The sequence below is a fragment of the Photinus pyralis genome, unplaced genomic scaffold, assembly GCF_008802855.1.
Source record: "Photinus pyralis isolate 1611_PpyrPB1 unplaced genomic scaffold, Ppyr1.3 Ppyr1.4_LG3a, whole genome shotgun sequence".
In the NCBI taxonomy this organism is placed as follows: domain Eukaryota; kingdom Metazoa; phylum Arthropoda; class Insecta; order Coleoptera; family Lampyridae; genus Photinus; species Photinus pyralis.
Window position 1 is genome coordinate 9610518 of NW_022170509.1, and position 18242 is coordinate 9628759.

The 18242-nt window shown below is 35.0% G+C and overlaps 2 protein-coding genes across 3 annotated transcripts; both read right to left on the reverse strand.

The window, feature by feature from the left end:
* Positions 1–197: 197 nt before the first annotated feature.
* On the reverse strand, positions 198–10443 carry LOC116165679 (dual specificity tyrosine-phosphorylation-regulated kinase 2). The gene is made up of 2 exons (XM_031480327.1): positions 9204–10443; positions 198–4363 (listed from the first exon to the last, which is right to left on the reverse strand). The coding sequence occupies exons 1-2, from the start codon at positions 10140–10142 to the stop codon at positions 3656–3658; spliced, it is 1647 nt and encodes a 548-aa protein (XP_031336187.1). The 5' UTR covers positions 10143–10443; the 3' UTR covers positions 198–3655.
* Positions 10444–14347: 3904 nt separating this feature from the next.
* Positions 14348–17499, reverse strand: LOC116165685 (TBC1 domain family member 22B). Of its 2 annotated transcripts, XR_004144186.1 has the most exons (5): positions 17295–17499; positions 17109–17248; positions 15854–17064; positions 14587–15807; positions 14348–14540 (listed from the first exon to the last, which is right to left on the reverse strand). XR_004144186.1 is itself a non-coding variant. In XM_031480338.1 (3 exons), the coding sequence occupies exons 1-3, from the start codon at positions 17366–17368 to the stop codon at positions 15878–15880; spliced, it is 1401 nt and encodes a 466-aa protein (XP_031336198.1). In that variant the 5' UTR covers positions 17369–17499; the 3' UTR covers positions 15682–15877. The 2 variants fall into 2 exon arrangements, 1 of the variants encoding a protein (XP_031336198.1); XM_031480338.1 differs by lacking the exon at positions 14348–14540 and having other exon boundaries at positions 15682–17064.
* Between the last annotated feature and the right edge of the window lie 743 nt (positions 17500–18242).

An 18242-nucleotide genomic window follows, 5' to 3' on the forward strand; every position in this document is an offset into this window, starting at 1 on the left:
TGTGAAACGAAATTTCAAGACAAATAGATTTACTTCAAAGGGACAGCTTCAAGATATTGGTCCATTGAACCAAATCAAATTCCATTTTTCGTCTATCCCCCAATGGTAAACCAATAAAAAACAGTGTGTGAAAAGTTGGGATAGGGTCGTAACACTAGTACCGCCGTTTACCTATTTCATAATTTCAAGAAACTAAATAAAGCAAAATAATATGTTTATTTGTTTATATTTGTAATGTAAACATAATCCTTAAATTAGATGCATCACATTACTAAGGGCATTTGGAGCAATTTGAGTTGTTCAATTGCCAAAACATAATGCTGTTTGTAAAATTTAACGAAAAACAATGAATCGCAATAGAAAATTTCACTGCATGTAAAAAATTGATTTTTACATAGACGTTATGATAAACAAATCACTTATTTAAATAACATCGTAAAAAGCGTTTCATAATGTAATTGTTGGTAATTACGAACTGAAACTGTATAGTAAATGAAATAAAACGTTTTTAAGTGTAAAAATCGGTACAAAATCTGCAAACATGAAAAGTTTACGAAATACTTAATATTATTGTGCATTCATTTACATAGGATTTTCATTTCAGTCAAAAAACTTAAAATGCTAAAAAAATTATAATATAGAATCACTTAGCAGAGCAGTTATTCAACATCGCTCGATTTGCTTCTAGACTAAATCACCACAACGTCAATTAAGTAGCCTTTACTCATTTTACCTTAGAAGTTTTAGATATTAGTATTCCACATGTGACAAGACTAATACTAACTTAATATATATGTACAACAATATTGAAACCTAAAATACAAATTCATCGCTATAGGCACTAGTAAAAATTCAGTTGCAAGTGAAACAAATGCTGTCAACCACATCAAACTTTCATTTGTGTGGCTCAATTCAAATTTTAAAAGCAACATTAACAACATTTGTTACTACATACACTGATACACTCATTTCCGAAACATAGATTACAATACGTTTAAACAATTCAAGAGCAACAGGAGCATGTTTCAAACAATAACCTAAGCAATATTGCACAAAACACGAAGTTTAAGTAAAGCTCCCAAGTAAATGATAAACGTTTTGTATGTTTTGTGATCGGAAATGAACTTAGTGGCTATGTTACGTTACAAATTGGCAGCTATGACTTCAAACAGAAATGCATTAGTGTAATGAATGTTGAGCCATTCTCTTGCTTACCCAATACCTGATGAGAGGGCGTGGCAATTTCATACACTAACCGAGTATATGTTGGGTAAATGAAAAGATCGCTCAAAGAAGGTTTCATGCAGCCTGTGAAATATCCCTGTACAGTGGTGCTATTCGATACTTAAGACATTTAAAAAAAACACCTACACTAACAAAAGTACAAAATAGTTACACTCGAATACTAAATAGCTCCCATTCCTCGTTAAGATGAATTTGACTTTATAACACCACTATAGTTACATTATACGAAATGAAAGCTATAAGAGATAAGGACAAAAGATGCAATACTTTTGAAAAGTTATCACGCTCACATATTGTCGCACTATTAAGTACCACTGAGATCTTTCCTAACGCTAAAGTATGCGAGAAAAAATTGTCTATCAATCCTAAACACCCCTTACCCATTGTACCGTGAAATGATTTGTATGGTCGCCTTCGTTTCCACCTCGATTAGATTTAGTACCGTGAGAACTACAACTAAAATGCGAAAGTCGAAGAGGTGACACGTCACGCTTTTCAGTCTTCATACGAAACAAGGATTAAAACTAAGGGTAAATGCAAGTTATAAAATAGTTTGAACTAAAGACTAGCGGGCTTGAGCAGATGGGAAAAGTTCGAGTATAAGATTCAATTGATTTTAGATAATACCAACGGATAATACAAAAAATTAGGCCTATTATTCCCCAGATTCGACTCTTTTGCGATTTTGATGTTTGGGAATAATAATTGAAATTGAACGTATTCGAAAAAAATATGGCATGATACTGTAGAGAGCTCAAAGTGAATGCAAGACCAAATGTACCCACAAAACGATCACTTTGAAAAGAAGTGTTACGTAAAAAATAATTTGCATTAATCTTGCAGCATGTCTAGTTTTCGCTGTTAAAAATGTATCGCTATAAAATACTGATTGTCGGTTCATTGTTAGGTAGAATGATACCTTGCACACAACAAAAATGTGGCCAACTTTCAATTGATACAATACCGAGTTTTAAAGTGTTCATGATCTATTGTTTATTGTACAGTAATTAATATTTTTATTAATTATTAGGAAATAACCTCGGAAATAACCAATAGAGCATTTAAGCAGCAAATCTCAAAATTAATATATCCCAATGTGGACGTCATGAAAAAGAATCGAGCAAGAAAAATAATGTAATTTTGAGTTTCAAGCACACCAATAAAGTGAAAATTTATTTATTGGCAATGAGAGTGTAAATGGCAAGCCGAACATCGGCATTTTTTATTGTGATGTAGAAATAAATAATACTGCCTTACCTTGTATACGCCTATAGTTACATGTAAGTAGGAAAATACTTCCTTTTAATTTAATAGAATATTATTTTCCCTTTGTTGTCTTCTTGCATATCACTATTTTTACTGTTACAAAATTAAACCACTTGAAAGTGTAAGATTTAAAAGGCGCCAGCTAGTGATCAAGGTCCTAACATTTGGATTAATCGTATATTCGAATCCCTGATTAAAGAATACATTTATTATAATTATTTGGTCAATACATTTTAATGTCAAGTGCCAATTGGCAGTTATTAAACTACTCGTTTAATAATAGAGGGCGATTATTTAAGTATCGAGAAAAACTGAGTCATGCTGCAAGCTTAATGTCAATTACGTCAAATAAAATTGGCAGCTGTCAATTTGGACGATATCACAATAAAATTAATCGAGAAACAGAATAAGGGCGGCGTTACGGTGTCCTCACATTAACAACGAAAATTATCTAATAATATATAAACTAACAAAAAGAAGCCGATTTAATATTCAACTAGTCCTTATCACAATACGTAGCATTTTAACCGATACATCGATGAACCGCACAAATCAAACTTGAATTGATTATAATTACCTAGTGATCATTTAAATGCGTAAAACATTTCATAAATACTTTAAAAATGATGTAAAAATATGCAACGCGTACTATGGCAGTGACCGTTTAAATTCTTAAATAAATATAAGAGTATTATAGTGAAATAAGAGTCGTCACTAAATTGTTGCCGGGTTAAACCAACATTACCAGAACAAAACGGCATTCATTCGATAAAGTCAAATTCACGTTGTGTAGAATAATATAGCGCAAAGATAAATAATATAAATAATGTGATAATTACCGATTCGCGATAACTAATTAATACAATGTAGAAAAGTAACACTAGAGAAACTTACCATACTAATTTGTCCATATACTAAAAATTGCATGGAAAAACTGCATATTAATTTGGTACCCACGAATACCTTGTAACAACCATACTATTGTAAAAATGATTATTCAGTAATGGCTCATCATATTTATAAACATTCAAGTATGGATGATATGCAGATCGTAAAGAAATCTTTTGTGATCAATGCATGAATCACACAGTCATCAACTAACTAACTAACCTAAGATCACATAATGAACGGGGGCAGGAAGAAGCTATGTAACAGGTGGCAATTTTCCTGAATGAGTACTGTGTTGAGAATGGAGCGTAGCAGAACGCTCGTCATTCAGTTGCACCCTAACTTTGGTACTGCTATTGCTAGTTAAAGTATTGCTCTTGGGAGGACTGCGATTATGAGAAGGTATTCTAATGATTTCTACCGTACTGTGAGGAGGCCGCGGTAATCGCCTACGTAACCATGCGTGACGTAAAGCGATAGATGGCGTCATCCTTACTTCCGGGTCCCATTCCAAACAACGCTTAATGAAATCCAAGAATAGGGGGTCATCGCAACCCTTCAGAGCTCGTTTTAACTCCTTCGATCCGGGAGGCCCGCGAGGTTTCCCGCGACGGCTAAGTCCTCCGCTAAGAACTACAGTTCCGTCACTTAAAGTAGTGGCTGTACAATAACGTGGATATCCTTTAGAACTAATGAAATTTTTCGCGCGCTTCGACTGATCTAACAATCTCTGGGGAGGCATTCCCAGCAATTCGATTATACACGCCAACTGATCGGCCTCGTCCTCGCCCGGTAAAAGAGGAAAGCCGGTCAGTAGTTCGGCGAGAATACATCCCAACGACCACATATCAATAGGCATACCGTATTTAGCTCCTAAAATGACCTCGGGCGCCCGATAGAACCGAGATTGAATGTATGTGTAAACACGTTGGTGTTCGTAACACGAAGATCCGAAGTCAATCACCTGGAATTAAAAAAAAATTTTATAATACATTTTGCACTAGATGCAACAAAGGTATTTTTTAAACAAATAAAATAACCTTTGGCTAATCTTTAGTTTAAACGAAAATCTGATCATATTTTTTGAACTCAAAGTCAATTTTGTTTTGTATCACAATTATTAGTACTTTAATTATTTGTTCAATTTTATTACGTGTTAAAAGACGAGATTTTAACAGCTGTAAGTAATTGCGTAGGATTTGTAAAAGTTTATCTCCGGTCATAGATAAGAACTTTTGTTATCGCAGCGTAAGTTAATTAGTTTCAAGATACACAGGTGCAGTTTATCGTTCAACGACGCATTAATTTGTTAAAGAAGTGGAAGCGGAAGTTAAAAAGCTTTTGTTTGGTGGGCGTTATTTGTTGCAAAACAGTCAGTTTCGGAGGGGCCAAAGTTTTGGGTAATATAGTCAGTTCAGTCAGTTAAAGTCCCGTTAAAGGGAGTTTTGTCCACCATCAAAGTGCCAATACTATAATTGTAATTACAGTATAAATCGAATTTTCAAGAAAAGGCAAATCGTTTGGTGTTTGTGAGTCTGTTATAAAGAGATTCGCAATTATGACCGATGATAAAGGTTACTTAACTTAAGGTAGTTAAAACTTTTTTCTGGTCCTGAGTGCCTGATTTTCTTTCAGCTTACATATTTTATTGTTTTGTCAAATAAATTTGTTTCACCTGTAAACGGTCAGTTTTGTGTTTAATCGGGCCCAAATTACGACCAAGAGAAGAGTTTGATGTTAAAAAATTTCTATTTTTTTCCCAGAATTATATCAGGTGTTAATTAAATCTTTGAAATTGTGGAGGCGGTTAAAGCGGCTGAATTTCTCAAATTAATAAAATTACGTCAATATCGTTATGGCGGAGGCTGGATGTGCCCTAGACAAATTATGATTATTTCTTTTAAAAGATTTTGTTAGTGTATCTCTGTTTGGATAGGTGCTTGTGGATGGTTTAGTGACCGTTGCCACTGCACACGGCAATATTATATGAGTAATAGGTAGATGGCGCTAATATAAATTTAAATAATTGGAAGCCATTCTCTAAAGTCTAAATCATATTATTTTGCTAATTTGTTTTACTCAGTGGGTTGTACTTTGTTGTTGGTTGTTTTGAGTTTTATAATGAACAAAAGGGAAGCTAGTGTCTCATATCTCTTAGAAAATGTCATTTTAAGTGGGTAGTAACTCGGATTCCATACATTATAGAACTTACAAAGTCATTATGCAAACATAAATGACGAGAGCGTATTTTTCTCCTAATAATATTAATGGTAGGACTGGGAAAAAATACTGATAGGCACGAGATCCATACCCCATTCTCCTTCAAATGAGCCGCTTATCGTCGAAGTCTATATAATTTAAAGAAACATAGTGGGGCGTATACAAATACAAACAAATTTTGAAATGGGCATTAGTTTTACTTTTATTCAAAGTGTCTACATATGAACTTTATTTATTTATTTATTTATTTGTTTAACCGGACACCATACAGAATAAAAATTCCAATTACATGGCACTGGGGCTCTGAACAAACATTAGGACTTAAGATCTAATTTGATTTATTATTACATTTAGGGGATCGTGAAAAAAGTCGATATCATTCACTGAGGAGAACTTATTTAAAGTGATCAAGATCTTAATAAGTGGGGAACTTGTGTTGCTAACTGCAAAAATGGTATTATTTTTCCTTAGCTTAACAAATGGTACCTTAAGCTTAATTTCTTGAAGTAATTCAGAAGAGTTTAACAAATTGTGTAAAATTTTGAAGACAATAATTTAATGCTTTTGTAAATAGCATTGGGCATTGTCTACATTAGAAATTTCATTGAACACCTTCATAAATAAAACAGTTTAATTCAAAGTGCCTAGATATGATATTTCATTTCACTGCTTTCATAAATAAGAAAGTTGCCTATGCGCATGCGCAAAACCAAAATTTAAAACTGGTGTTACATTTGCTTGTATTCCAAGTACCTATATATACATTTAAATGCTTCCGTAAATAAGGAAGTTGGCATTGCGCATGCGCAAAACCAAATTTTGCAATTGGTGTTAGATTTGTCTTTATTCCAAATGCCTATGTATAAAATTTCATTCAAATGCTTTCATAAATAAGAAAATTGGCACTGCGCATGCGCAAAACAACATTTTGAAATTTTACTTATATTCGTAGTGTGTCATTTAGATAACTTCATAAATAAAAAAGTTAGCATTGCAAATGCGTCAAACCAAATTTTTGACACTGCACATGCGCAAAACCAAATCTGTATATGCACGGAATCCTTAGACCAAGCCCTTTCAAATGAGCCCTATATCATCCAAATTGGTTCGGTGGTGTAGAAGGAGTACGTGTGACGGACAGACGACAAAGTGCAGCCAATAGCGATTTTTCACTTTGAGGAAAATGCGCTAAAAACCGATATTTTGATTTGTGCCTTATAGAATGCTAATTCCTGTTTTTATAACTTTGAACTGGGATTAGGCTGTAGAAGTTTTTCGCGATTGTCTCAAAATGAACAAAAGTGGATTTATAACGAGATCTCTATTAACACACAGCTTTAAATTTCTCTTTCTGTTACTCTCTTCAAATATGTTTGAGACTGTCTATACAGTGCCTGGGAGAAAAGTCGTCAGTCGTGTAGCCGAGAGAGGGGTGGTTCAAATCACCCCTCCACCCGTTTTCTAACTCAGGGACTTAAACATTTTTAACAAATAGCCAAGACACAAATTTACTGCAATTAGTTTCTGTGATTACAGCGCCACCTGTCACCACAACAAAAAAATGTTTCTAATAAAATCGTCATACTTTTTTTAGTAGAATCAAGCTATGGAACAAAAAGTCCCATTCATTCCAAAATCAATATTTTAAGCAACCTAGAGAAGAACCTTCTCCTACAACAATGATCGATTTCTCGGATCCTTCAGACATATCGAGAAATATGTACGAATAGCAGTGTAAATTTTTTGGGGAAAGCGTAACTAAAATTGAGGTATCTAGTTCTCCAATAATAAAGTCGCCTCCCGTTTCAAAATAGTGAGTATGGTAGAAGTGAACAGTATATCCGAACATTTGATGTATTCCATTAAACCCAGAGCAAGATTACTGATTTCTAGAGGTCCAGAAAATTATAGTGCAAGTGCTAACACTAAACGTTTAAGGAAAGAACCTCTAGTAGCCCTAGCACTGACCTATTCAAAGATTTGAAGAATTTATTTGAAACATTTTGTTGTGGTAGTAACAGGTGGCGCTCTAATCACAGAGACTAATTGCAGTAAATTTGTACCTTTGTAAATTAAATGTTTAAAGTTATAATTTTTTTAAATTTCGATATTATCTATTGCTATGAGCTGAGTAGGTTAGGGTTTAGAATATTTTTTTTGTTTTATGGTATTTTTTATTACGTTAAATGCTCGGTTAAATGTTTTTTATAAACATAAACAAAATTTAAATTAGTTTTTGGGATCACAGCGCCACCTGTTATTACGACAAAAACTGTTTGGAATAAATTCTTCATACTTTTTTGAGTAGAATGGAATATCCATTAACCTAGCAGAGCAAGGTCAGCAGAACACAATCAAACATATTGCATAATTAGGTGCTCTATTCCCGATTAATTGCACCTTCTTTTAAAAATTAGTTAATTCATTAATTAACACCTTTAATTAATTAATTACACGTAATAATTTAATTCGGGAATAGGGCACTTAATTAGCATCTAATTATAGTTAGTTCACTTTTCATTTTCTGGGGTTTTAAAGGTAGTGTTCTGCTGAGTTCATATGAACCTGCCAGAACATGTAATAATTAAAAGAAAAGGAGCATTTAATTCGGGAATAGGGCTCAATTAGCACCTAATTATGCAATATGTTTGATTGTGTTCTGCTAGGTTCATGGACATTAGATTGGAGATATGGAAATTTGGGTTACATTCGAAATTACAAAGTGGAATCCAATTTTCGGGTCATTTGATAGAGAACAACAATATTACCGAGATCTCTGGGCTATTTGTTATAAATGTTCAAGCCCCTGAGTTATATAATAGGACCACCCTGTACATGGCTATCCTTTCACCACCAAGTTTAGTTTGATTTAGTGTTACTTACTTATGTGACATTATTCATTTTTCTGGTAATGTTCTCCTAAGTTGATAAAAACATATAAAATGGACCAATGGCCAGTATAGTCGCCATTTATTTTTTCAAAGTTACCCCACAAAGGCGATGGACATTCATGTCACATGTCCTTTCTTGATCCTCTTGCTTAATCAATATCAGCAGCAATAAGTAGTTATGCAAAATAATTAAGATTTAAAATCATGATGCCATTATTCATGATAAACTCATAAGAACACCTTTTGGTTAATAAATGGACAGAAATTTATGACCTGATTTCTTACCTGTACACCTTGCATAAGAATATTTTGAGTTCCTTATTCTTTGCAATCATCTTTTTTGTAGATTTTTAGAACTGAAACTAGCTCGGAAACTAGAGAGTTTATTTCGCAAATCAACTTATTAGGAGAGGAATAATCTCAGCCATTGCGCTAATAAATTCCATCTAAATGGCAGCATTTTACTTTACTTGTAGGCATCATTCTCGGCATCATTATTAGTGAATCACCAAAATAAAGATTGAGAAATATTCAATTTCTATAATAATAAAAAATATGGTTCGTTATATCGGTATGGAATAGGTAGTTCCTCATTTTTAAAGAACAACTACAAAATGTTGAGGTAAAGGCAGTTTACAACCACAGAGCATCAAAATCTCATTGCAATAAAAGAGCGGAAATATTTATATTCACCTTAAGACCGCTACGTCCCTGTTGCTTTAAAAGAACATTTTCGGGCTTCATGTCACAATGTATTATCTTATTACGATTTAAGGCATCTAAACATTGAAGGAGCGAGTGGCTAAATTTTCGGACAAGCTGCAAACTGAAACCCTGAAATTTGTTTTTCTTGATAAGCTCGTAGAGATTCATCGATAAAAGTTCGAAAGTAATGCACATGTGGTTGCGAAACGTGAACGAGTCCAGCATGTGTATGATATTCATCGTGTTATCCTTATCTTGTTTACGTAGATGCTCTAATATGCGAATTTCTTCTTGCGCTTGTCTATGAAAACGTTTTTCGTTGCGTACCATTTTTAAAGCCACGTGAGTGTGCGTCTTGTGGTCGTAGGCCTTAACCACCTGTCCGAAGGAACCTTTGCCTATTACTTTAAGAACTTCGTAACGATATGCGACATGATCGTGGGGTATGTGTAAGTAAGATCCCTGGTCGTTGTCATATTCACAATTGTTGGGGTTACCGATGATTCCGGGACGTTTGTTAGCATTTGCTCCGATGAAATATATTTGAGAATAATCGAAAATTTCCTGGTGCTCGTACGGAGTTAACTTATTCATGTAGAGCTTCATTACTTGTTCCGGTGTTGCAACCATCGTTTTCGGTTTCTCTTGTTGTGGCTGCAAGGGCATACCAGAAGGTGTTAGTCTATTTACCATACGTGTGTGTAAGTACTGAATCAGCGATGGGGGTGGACTTATTTTTACGGGAGGCAAGCTGTCGCTGTCTTGAATGTACAGATCAGGTAAGACGGCCGAGGTTGGTGGTGAACTTATTTTCACAGGTGGTAAAGTGCTACCATCCTGAATGTTTGAATTAGATGAGGTGACTGAAAGTATGTGTGTTCGCGACAGCGGCATTTTCATGCAATTCGCAACTGCAGCACTACTCATGTCTTTTAAGACAGAAACACATTATTTTATTACACAGACGTAATGGTCAATGAAGCGATCCAAACAAATACACCACCAATCAACACTACGAAGACGAACGCGATTCCGTTAAATTAACCAACATTCCCGAGCTTAAATGATTCGAGTGGAATTTCATACGTGCTTTGATGTATAAAGCTCGGCAAACACCTTCAAGCTCCCGTTGAGATCAATTAGTAAAATAATGTTCATGGAAAACAAAGAAATTTGGTTATTTTACAGCCATAACTTTCTAGAAATCTAAGCAACTGTTAGTTCTGCTTGGTTCCGCTGCAAAGCGCTCGCTAATTTCGATTCGGCTGCGCATGCCCGATGGACGCGGTAAATCTTTAATTTCAAAGAGGATCTCTTGTTTCCAATTTCCATTCTATTAACCACGTTATTATCCCTAATTGAAATAATAAGCGAAACGCCTTACTTCGAGAAATGTATAAATTAATCTATTCATTAAAACTTTCGTCCATTTACTACACGATTACAATTATATTCGATTTCAATGGGTCATTGACTTCCACAAATGGGAGGCCAATACACTCTAATGCAAAATCATTAGTCCTTCGATTCGATCTACGCTGTACCTACGTATATTACCAATGTAAATATAACTACTTCGCAATTGGTAACTATTTATTGTTTAATAGATACAATTACTTTTTTCCGTATTTCCGAATGCCTTCGAGAATGATGCGGTTTCCACTTCACATGCCTGAAAACAAAACATAGGGTTCACATTTCCTTTAACAATTATATACATATCAATATCATCCAGCAGTCATACCTCAAAATACCTTTAATTAATAAAAAGATTTAAAAGTCCCGCCATCAATCGTCAGTGGCGTAACTAACATGGGACATTCAACATTCAATGCATGGGGTAATAAAATTCCTGCATTGAGTATGTAAAGTTGCCTAATTTAGATTGTAAAATAAAGCACTAATGGCCGTTTGCACCGACAAATTTAAGAAGAGCTTAGCTTAAGCGTAGCTTAAAATCCATGACAACGATGTTGTTCTGGATTTTAAGCTACGCTTAAGCTAAGATAGTTGTTCTGGATTTTAAGCTACGCTTAAGCTAAGATTCGCTTAAATTTCTCGCGGCAAACGGCCATAAATACCTATTCTTGTTATTGTCGACTCTTTATTTGGCTGAAGAACCGATATTTTTCGGTTCTCTCTCTTGTCAAAGAGTAACCATACTCTTTGCTCTTGTACACGTTGCGTTTTACGAAAGGGAAATCCGTTTTATATTGTTGCTCTTAAAGTTTGGTTCTGAAGTGTTGGTGTTAAAAACTTTTCTTACATTCAACCTACGAGTAAAAAATAAGAGGAGAATATAACGGTGGTGAGAAATAGCATAGCACGCGTCGGAAGTCGCCCTCATATTACTTCCTTTGCGCTGGTCAGTTATGTCGACTTGACTTATCATAAAACAGAAGAGACGATGTCAATTTGATTTTATTACACCACTTCCAATAATGACGCGTTTCCCCCTACTCTTATAACTTCCTTTTTGTCCATTTCCGTCTCGACCCCTTTTAATGGAAAAGGTTCTCTCCTTTTATTTTTTTCTCGTAGCATTCAACATTAGTGGTTTTGGTTACTGGTTATTATTAACGATCCTCGTCTGTCCGTCTGTCTGTCCGTGTGCACGATAACTTTGTGTAGAAACGTCCGATCGCTTTGCAAATTGATACACATGTTCTTCGAGATATATGAAAGGTCGCTATTGTTTTTTGGCTACGTAGACTAACGGGCCAAAAAGTTACCGCCCAAAAACTGCCCAAACCTCCAAAAAGGGTTTCTCTCATAACCCTTGTTACAAAGAACATAATATGAATGTCCGGTTTTCTGTGTTAGTAAATATTTCTTAAACTTCAGGCAACTATGCAGATGCAAAAAATATTGCGCATGCGCATTACAACTTTTATATTTGCGCAATCCCAATTTTTTTTATTTGTTACGATATTTAATAGAAATTTTGTATGTAGGCACCTCGAATAATAGTAAAACTAATGCCGAATCAAAAAATTTGTTTTGCGCATGCGCAGTCGGTTTTTTTATTTGTTAAGATATTTAAATGAAATTTTGTATGTAGGCACCTCGAATAAAAGGAAAACTGATACCGTTCAAAAAATTTGTTTTGCGCATGCGCAATCCGATTTTTTTTACATCTCCGTTAGTTGTGAACCGAATTGCATGAAATTTTGTATGTAGGCACCTCGAATAAAAGTAAAACTAGTGCCGAAAAAATTTCTTTTGCGCATGCAAACTAATGCCGATTCAAAAGTTCGTTTTACAAGCCATGCTGATCTGGTGGGACAGAATCAACCCCTCAAGGTGTATTGTAAAAATGATGTATGTGGGAAGATCTCGAGGATCGTTCGGTATTCAGTTGTATCGGATTTTTATTCACAATAACATATTATATGTAAGGGTTAATCGTTACGGATGACAAAAAAAGTCGGTGTGTAAATTTTACCATGGTGACATTCAGATAACATTGTTTAGTAGGTTCAGTTAGTAGCAATGGGTGTGCATAAATCAAAATTCTCCCTTTTATTCAGGGTGAGTGTAGGTACACCTCAGTTCACATTTTTGGTACCTACCTATCGTCACGTGAGCACAATTTATTACAGAGTGTATTTCACAGTCGGCAGGGTTTTGAATGAGCGTAATGACGGTTGTCGCTTGCGGCTTGCCCTTAGATCATATATATTATGTATGATTTAAGCGCTTGCCAACAGATGTAGATACTTAATGCGCATGCTCGGGACAGCCGGCTCGTGTGGCGCAGTTCAGGTAAAGCTGGACTGCGGTGCTAAGGGTCCCTGGTTCGAATCCGGCTTCGGGCATAGATATTTGTAAATGTATAGTGGGTTGGGTTGGTAGAGTAGCCTTGGCTGAAACCCCGGCCACTCAAAAATAAAGGCAAAATAAAATGAAATAAATAAATATAAAACTTCTGCAACTGGGAAATTTGAAAACTGTGCTTATTGAAAAAACACGCCGCGTAGTAAATTCATATAATTATATGAGTAAATTAGATTTTTCTGTCATAATCTAAAGTAAATCCCTGGGCGACGGAGCAACTGAACGCGTGGGAATAAAACATTATTTGCTACCTTCAGGCCCTTCATGTTTTATAGATTGATATCCATCTGTCCACGTGCAGGATAACTCATTTAAAAGACGGTTAACGTATCAAAATTTGATATTCCCGCTTGATTAAAAAAGAATCTCAACGGGAAGGTGGTGGATTAAAAACAGCAAAAATGGCAAACTTCCATTTTAGAATTAGATAGGTATACTACTAAATCACTAGGTCGCGTATAGATTTCGGCCTTTCACTACCAGGCCAGGGGTTGGAATGTATATGAATTATAGCGGTTCAAGTTTCGCACTGCTTAGGTATAGTGTTTTGTATGCGGTTGTTCCTCCTTTTGTCCGCCCGCTCGTCTGTGTTCGCTATAACTCTTAGTTATGGAGTTTCATTCACACAAACATGGGTACATTGGACATTAAAAAGAAAAGAGAAAAAAAATATATCAACACTGAATTCATACCTGCAGCAGATATCTAAGTATCTTTTGTCAGGTGCAAGGTGAATAACTTGATAATAGAATTTAAAAAAAAAGAAAAATAAAATTTAAAAAAAAAATAAGAAAAATAAAAATAAGCTAAAAATAAAAAAGATAAAGGGAAAGATGATAAGTACGATCCCCAGATACTTTGTATAGCTTTTATTTGTTGTCCGTTCGTGATGTGCGCTATATAACACTTTTGAAAAGTGGCCGATCGTGTTGAAATTTGGTGTTCGGGTACGTCGGCAGGACGTTACTGATTTCACGAAGCTGACTAACAGGAACAAACCGTTATACTACGACTTCGAGTGAAACAAGATCAGAAAAAATGGTGTCAAAATCGTTATTCATGCACAAAGATCGTTGGGAAAAGACTAAAAGCATTATCTCAATGCACCAAGAATGAATTTGGTAGATGGATTGAAATTCTATTGTCGTTAAAAAAGTTACTGAAGATCCTCCAATCCTTCCGGTTCCAGTTTTTTAGGGTTCCAATATAAACAAATAAAAAAGATAATACACAAAATTTACGTACATTATTATTATTATTATTATGCATAAACATATTTTGAACATTCTTTTTCGCTTACGCATTCGCGTTTCACCTCTCTGTCAACTCTCCAGCTTTTTTTGCTGTTCTTTTCTTCATCAGTAGTTTCAACTATTGCTTTCTTCATGATACGATTATCTTTATTTTCGGCATTAGTAATCCTAAAATACTTTATGTTACCTGAATCTCAGTATATACACTTGGACATTTGGACCTTTTTTGTCATACCTAAAATGGTCATGAGCAAGACTATATTTAACCCTACCCAACTTACATATAATAGGTAGGTACCAGATGTTCCTAAATGAATATCTTCAAGGATTCGCAATGTTTTAATTTTTTGACTCAAAATTAGAACACATGCTATGGAACTGTACACTGTACAGAGCTGAAAAACAGGGAGCAGTATAGGAATGAGGTGAGTGAGAAGTGGATGAGAGAGATACTAAAAATAAGAGAAGAAAAAATCAACAAATTCTCAATAATATTATAAAAGATATGGGAATATGAAAACGGGACAAGATTTCCAGTGTATCCTTTAATTTCCCTTATGGTTTCCTGTGCCCAGTCATCCTGGGTTTCGAAGTCCCCGTACCCAGTTGTCTCGGCGCCCTGTTGACCGAGTTTATAGTGATAAATTTGATATGATTTCTTATTCAGTAACGTTAAGGTTAAGATGAGGATTTTCTCAACCACAGGGTTATCCACTAAAGATTCCAGTTATACCAGAAGTTGACTTTTACACCATAAACCTAAATCAAAAGGGTATTAAGTTATTTGAGTTTTTTGGAAAAATGTATTTCTTCACAAAATAAATTCTGGTATAAGTAAATGAGTTATACCATAGAGGAAATATGCCTATACCACTTATTTAAAATATTACATTTTGCCTAATATACAGTGTGTTTTATACAAATGGAGAAATTATTAAGTATTATTTTTGGGGCTTCAGCGCAGGCTGTTCTACCAGCCCAACCCACTATACATTTACAAATATCCATGCTCCAACGCTAATTTGAACCAAGGACCCTTAGTACCGCAGTCAAGCTTCTACACCACTGTGCCACACAGACCAGCCGGCACAAAAAGGTTACCTTCCATTTCACCAGAAAAAAGTATTCATGATAAAAAGCTCGGTATGACTTGCAGATCCATAATTGAGCACAAAATTTTTAAAACATTTGCTGGAATACAGGGAAAATCAAAACCATTGGGTTCCAGCACAAAAAACCTATACTTAAATCCATCTCTATGTATGATGCGTTAAAGCATTAATTGAAATATTCTCCCCCAGAGTGACCTAGATAATGGGCTTTAGCCTTGAAATTAGAGGTGGTATAGGAAGTTGTACCATCGCAAACTACACCTATTGGCATATTTAGTTTATTTAACAAAGTTACGATTTGAAAAAGGTGTACATCTACCTAAGCCAATCACCGGAACAATTATTATTTAGTCATATATCTCACATACTTTGATAGAATTACAAAAATATCTGTAAAATTGAAATAAAAATCACAAAAAATTATCGCAAGGCTTACTTTATACAAATTAACGTTAATCAATCATCTGTCCACCTGATTATTGTGTAAATGATTTGGCGCATCGGCAAACACTACTTTAAGATGGTACGCTTCGGCGACCAACAGTCCTATATCTGAACCTGTCCAATTTTGCGTCGGTAAATTTTGCAATAGCAGCATTAATCCTTGGAAATCCGTTTCTTCCAGCAATTTGTTACGCCACTGTAATAGAAATGCGGCACAAACGTACAATTGAAATAAAGCGAATGAATCGTTTTCGGCTAAATATGTGTCCCATAAACGTATAGTACATCGTAAAGGCAGTTCGCGAGTAAGTAAATTATTCAACCATCGAAATGAAAACTGTAAATAATCTACGTTGTGCTGCGTTAAGTGTTTATGCAAAATATTATCGACACGTTGAATTAATTCTTTCAGTTGATTCACCTTCCTTTGAATCCCAAGTTGAGCGAACACATAATTATCCTGTATACCGTCTAAAAACTTTGAAAGACACCAAAAAGAATCTGCCTCGATTACGTCGCGTTGCTGCTGCGATAAATTATCGATTGCAAAGAATTCAAAGGGCTGATCATCCGAAATAACCTCCTGAAGGAATACCACAAAAAAGGGTGTTACCAAATCGTTAATGCCCTGCACGTAACCCGATGCAGGATGCCTAATTGCCCATATAAACAAAATACGCTCAAACATCTCCTGAACTAACGTCTGCTGAAACAAAGGAATTGTAGGATTCATCCTAGGAACGTCAATATGAATTTGGTGATAGGTGTCTTGATAAGCTTCGTCACGTTCCGTATCATAATACTGTTTTACTAAATTCCAATAATCCTGCCGTTTTCGTTCCAACATACCTTGACGTCTTTCTAGATTAACTGATAAATAACCGGATAGCAATCGCCATGTCGTCGCGCGAACTTTCACGGGTATACCGGACCAGCTGAGCTTGCATAATTCCGCAAGCGTGGGCGTACCGGATAATAGACTTTCAAATCGCTCTAATTTAGATTCACAATCTTCGTCTTGATTGTTTGTGTATCGTAGCTGTTGCGGACGACCGGGTATTCTACTATATCTAATTAAATTATCACTAGTATTTTTGTGAGGTTCTTTGGAGTCTACATTCACAGGGGTATCAGAAGTCGTTCTGTGATGATTTAATACATTTAACGCGGCAGATTCTGACACCTTTCTTGAAATATGAGTACCTGCAAAAGATTACAAGAATTCAGTGAGTATGCATATTGCGTACTTTCCACTCCCGATATAACACAGAATTCGTCATCGTCTACAGCCCAAGCGTCACTGACGGATGCTTGAAACTCTTGAAACGAAGTAGATCCGGTCGGCTTCGATCTGTTGTTACCACGAAACTCCTTTTTGGGACTTGGTCTACGAATTACAGGGTAAATAACGTTACACATTAAGTAAGTGTCACCTTCCGGGGATAGCTTTGTTATTCTTTTTCCAAAAAGAAATTTTATCATTTTCGGTATTATTTACCCCGTCCATCACACTAATTTAATATACATCGCGTTTTATCCATGTTATTGTGATGTATTTAATGTAATTGTTTTTTTTATTTCCACCTTAATTTGAGGTTAGAGTTAATGTACGTCAGCAATTATGCAACCGTTCACGGAACTTAAATAACGTGTCTCTGCTATATTCGTTTTCATAAAAGTGTGTACCCAGACCACCAAAATTATGGTACAAGTAGTACAGTGTTGTGAGTTGTCACATATGTAAATACAGTAACTATAATACTTTCGAAATATCTAATTACAAATTTAAATACTTTGGAAAAAATGTAACATGTAGACATACTTCTCTTTGTTGTTTTGTACATATTCTTTGTTAAATATAAAAAGTTACTACAATTATTACAAAGCTAAATTTCTTAGGTAGGTACCCTGAAAGTAAGTACAAAAAAACAACCACAAAAAATTAAAAAATTGTGATTTACGTGAATAAACTTTGATCTGGGTGAACATATGAAACATTTAAACTGTTAGATGTCAATTATGATTCCAGGGCCTTCTTTTTCTCGATTATATTATCTAGAAACGAATTATAATTATCTATATCTAGATGCACTGAAGCGACTGTACCTATCTAAAAATGTATCTAGATATAATTTTTCAAATGTATATCTGTGTCTAAATACTCAAATAAAAGTATTTGTCACAGCTTGATTATCTTGTTTATTTTATGATATCACTGAGAGGTTTATGCAAATAATTTAAGTTTCTTAATTTCATCAATCTAGTAGGTATATCGTTTATAAAGCACATAGAGGCTGTTTTTCATGTTACCTTTAAATTTAGCTGACAAAAAAGCAAGTGAGTTCGTATAGGGGGCCGGTACAGGGTTCGGTTCTACAACT

Coding starts and splice junctions, on each gene's coding strand:
- LOC116165679 (XM_031480327.1), bottom strand. CDS start 10,142: ATGAGTAGTGCTGCAGTTGCGAATTGCATGAAAATGCCGCTGTCGCGA. Junction 4,364..9,203: donor AGGGACGTAGCGGTCTTAAG/GTGAATATAAAT, acceptor TTTTAATTCCAG/GTGATTGACTTCGGATCTTC.
- LOC116165685 (XM_031480338.1), bottom strand. CDS start 17,368: ATGGACGGGGTAAATAATACCGAAAATGATAAAATTTCTTTTTGGAAA. Junction 17,249..17,294: donor AACAAAGCTATCCCCGGAAG/GTGACACTTACT, acceptor TGTAATTCGTAG/ACCAAGTCCCAAAAAGGAGT. Junction 17,065..17,108: donor TGTTATATCGGGAGTGGAAA/GTACGCAATATG, acceptor AATCTTTTGCAG/GTACTCATATTTCAAGAAAG.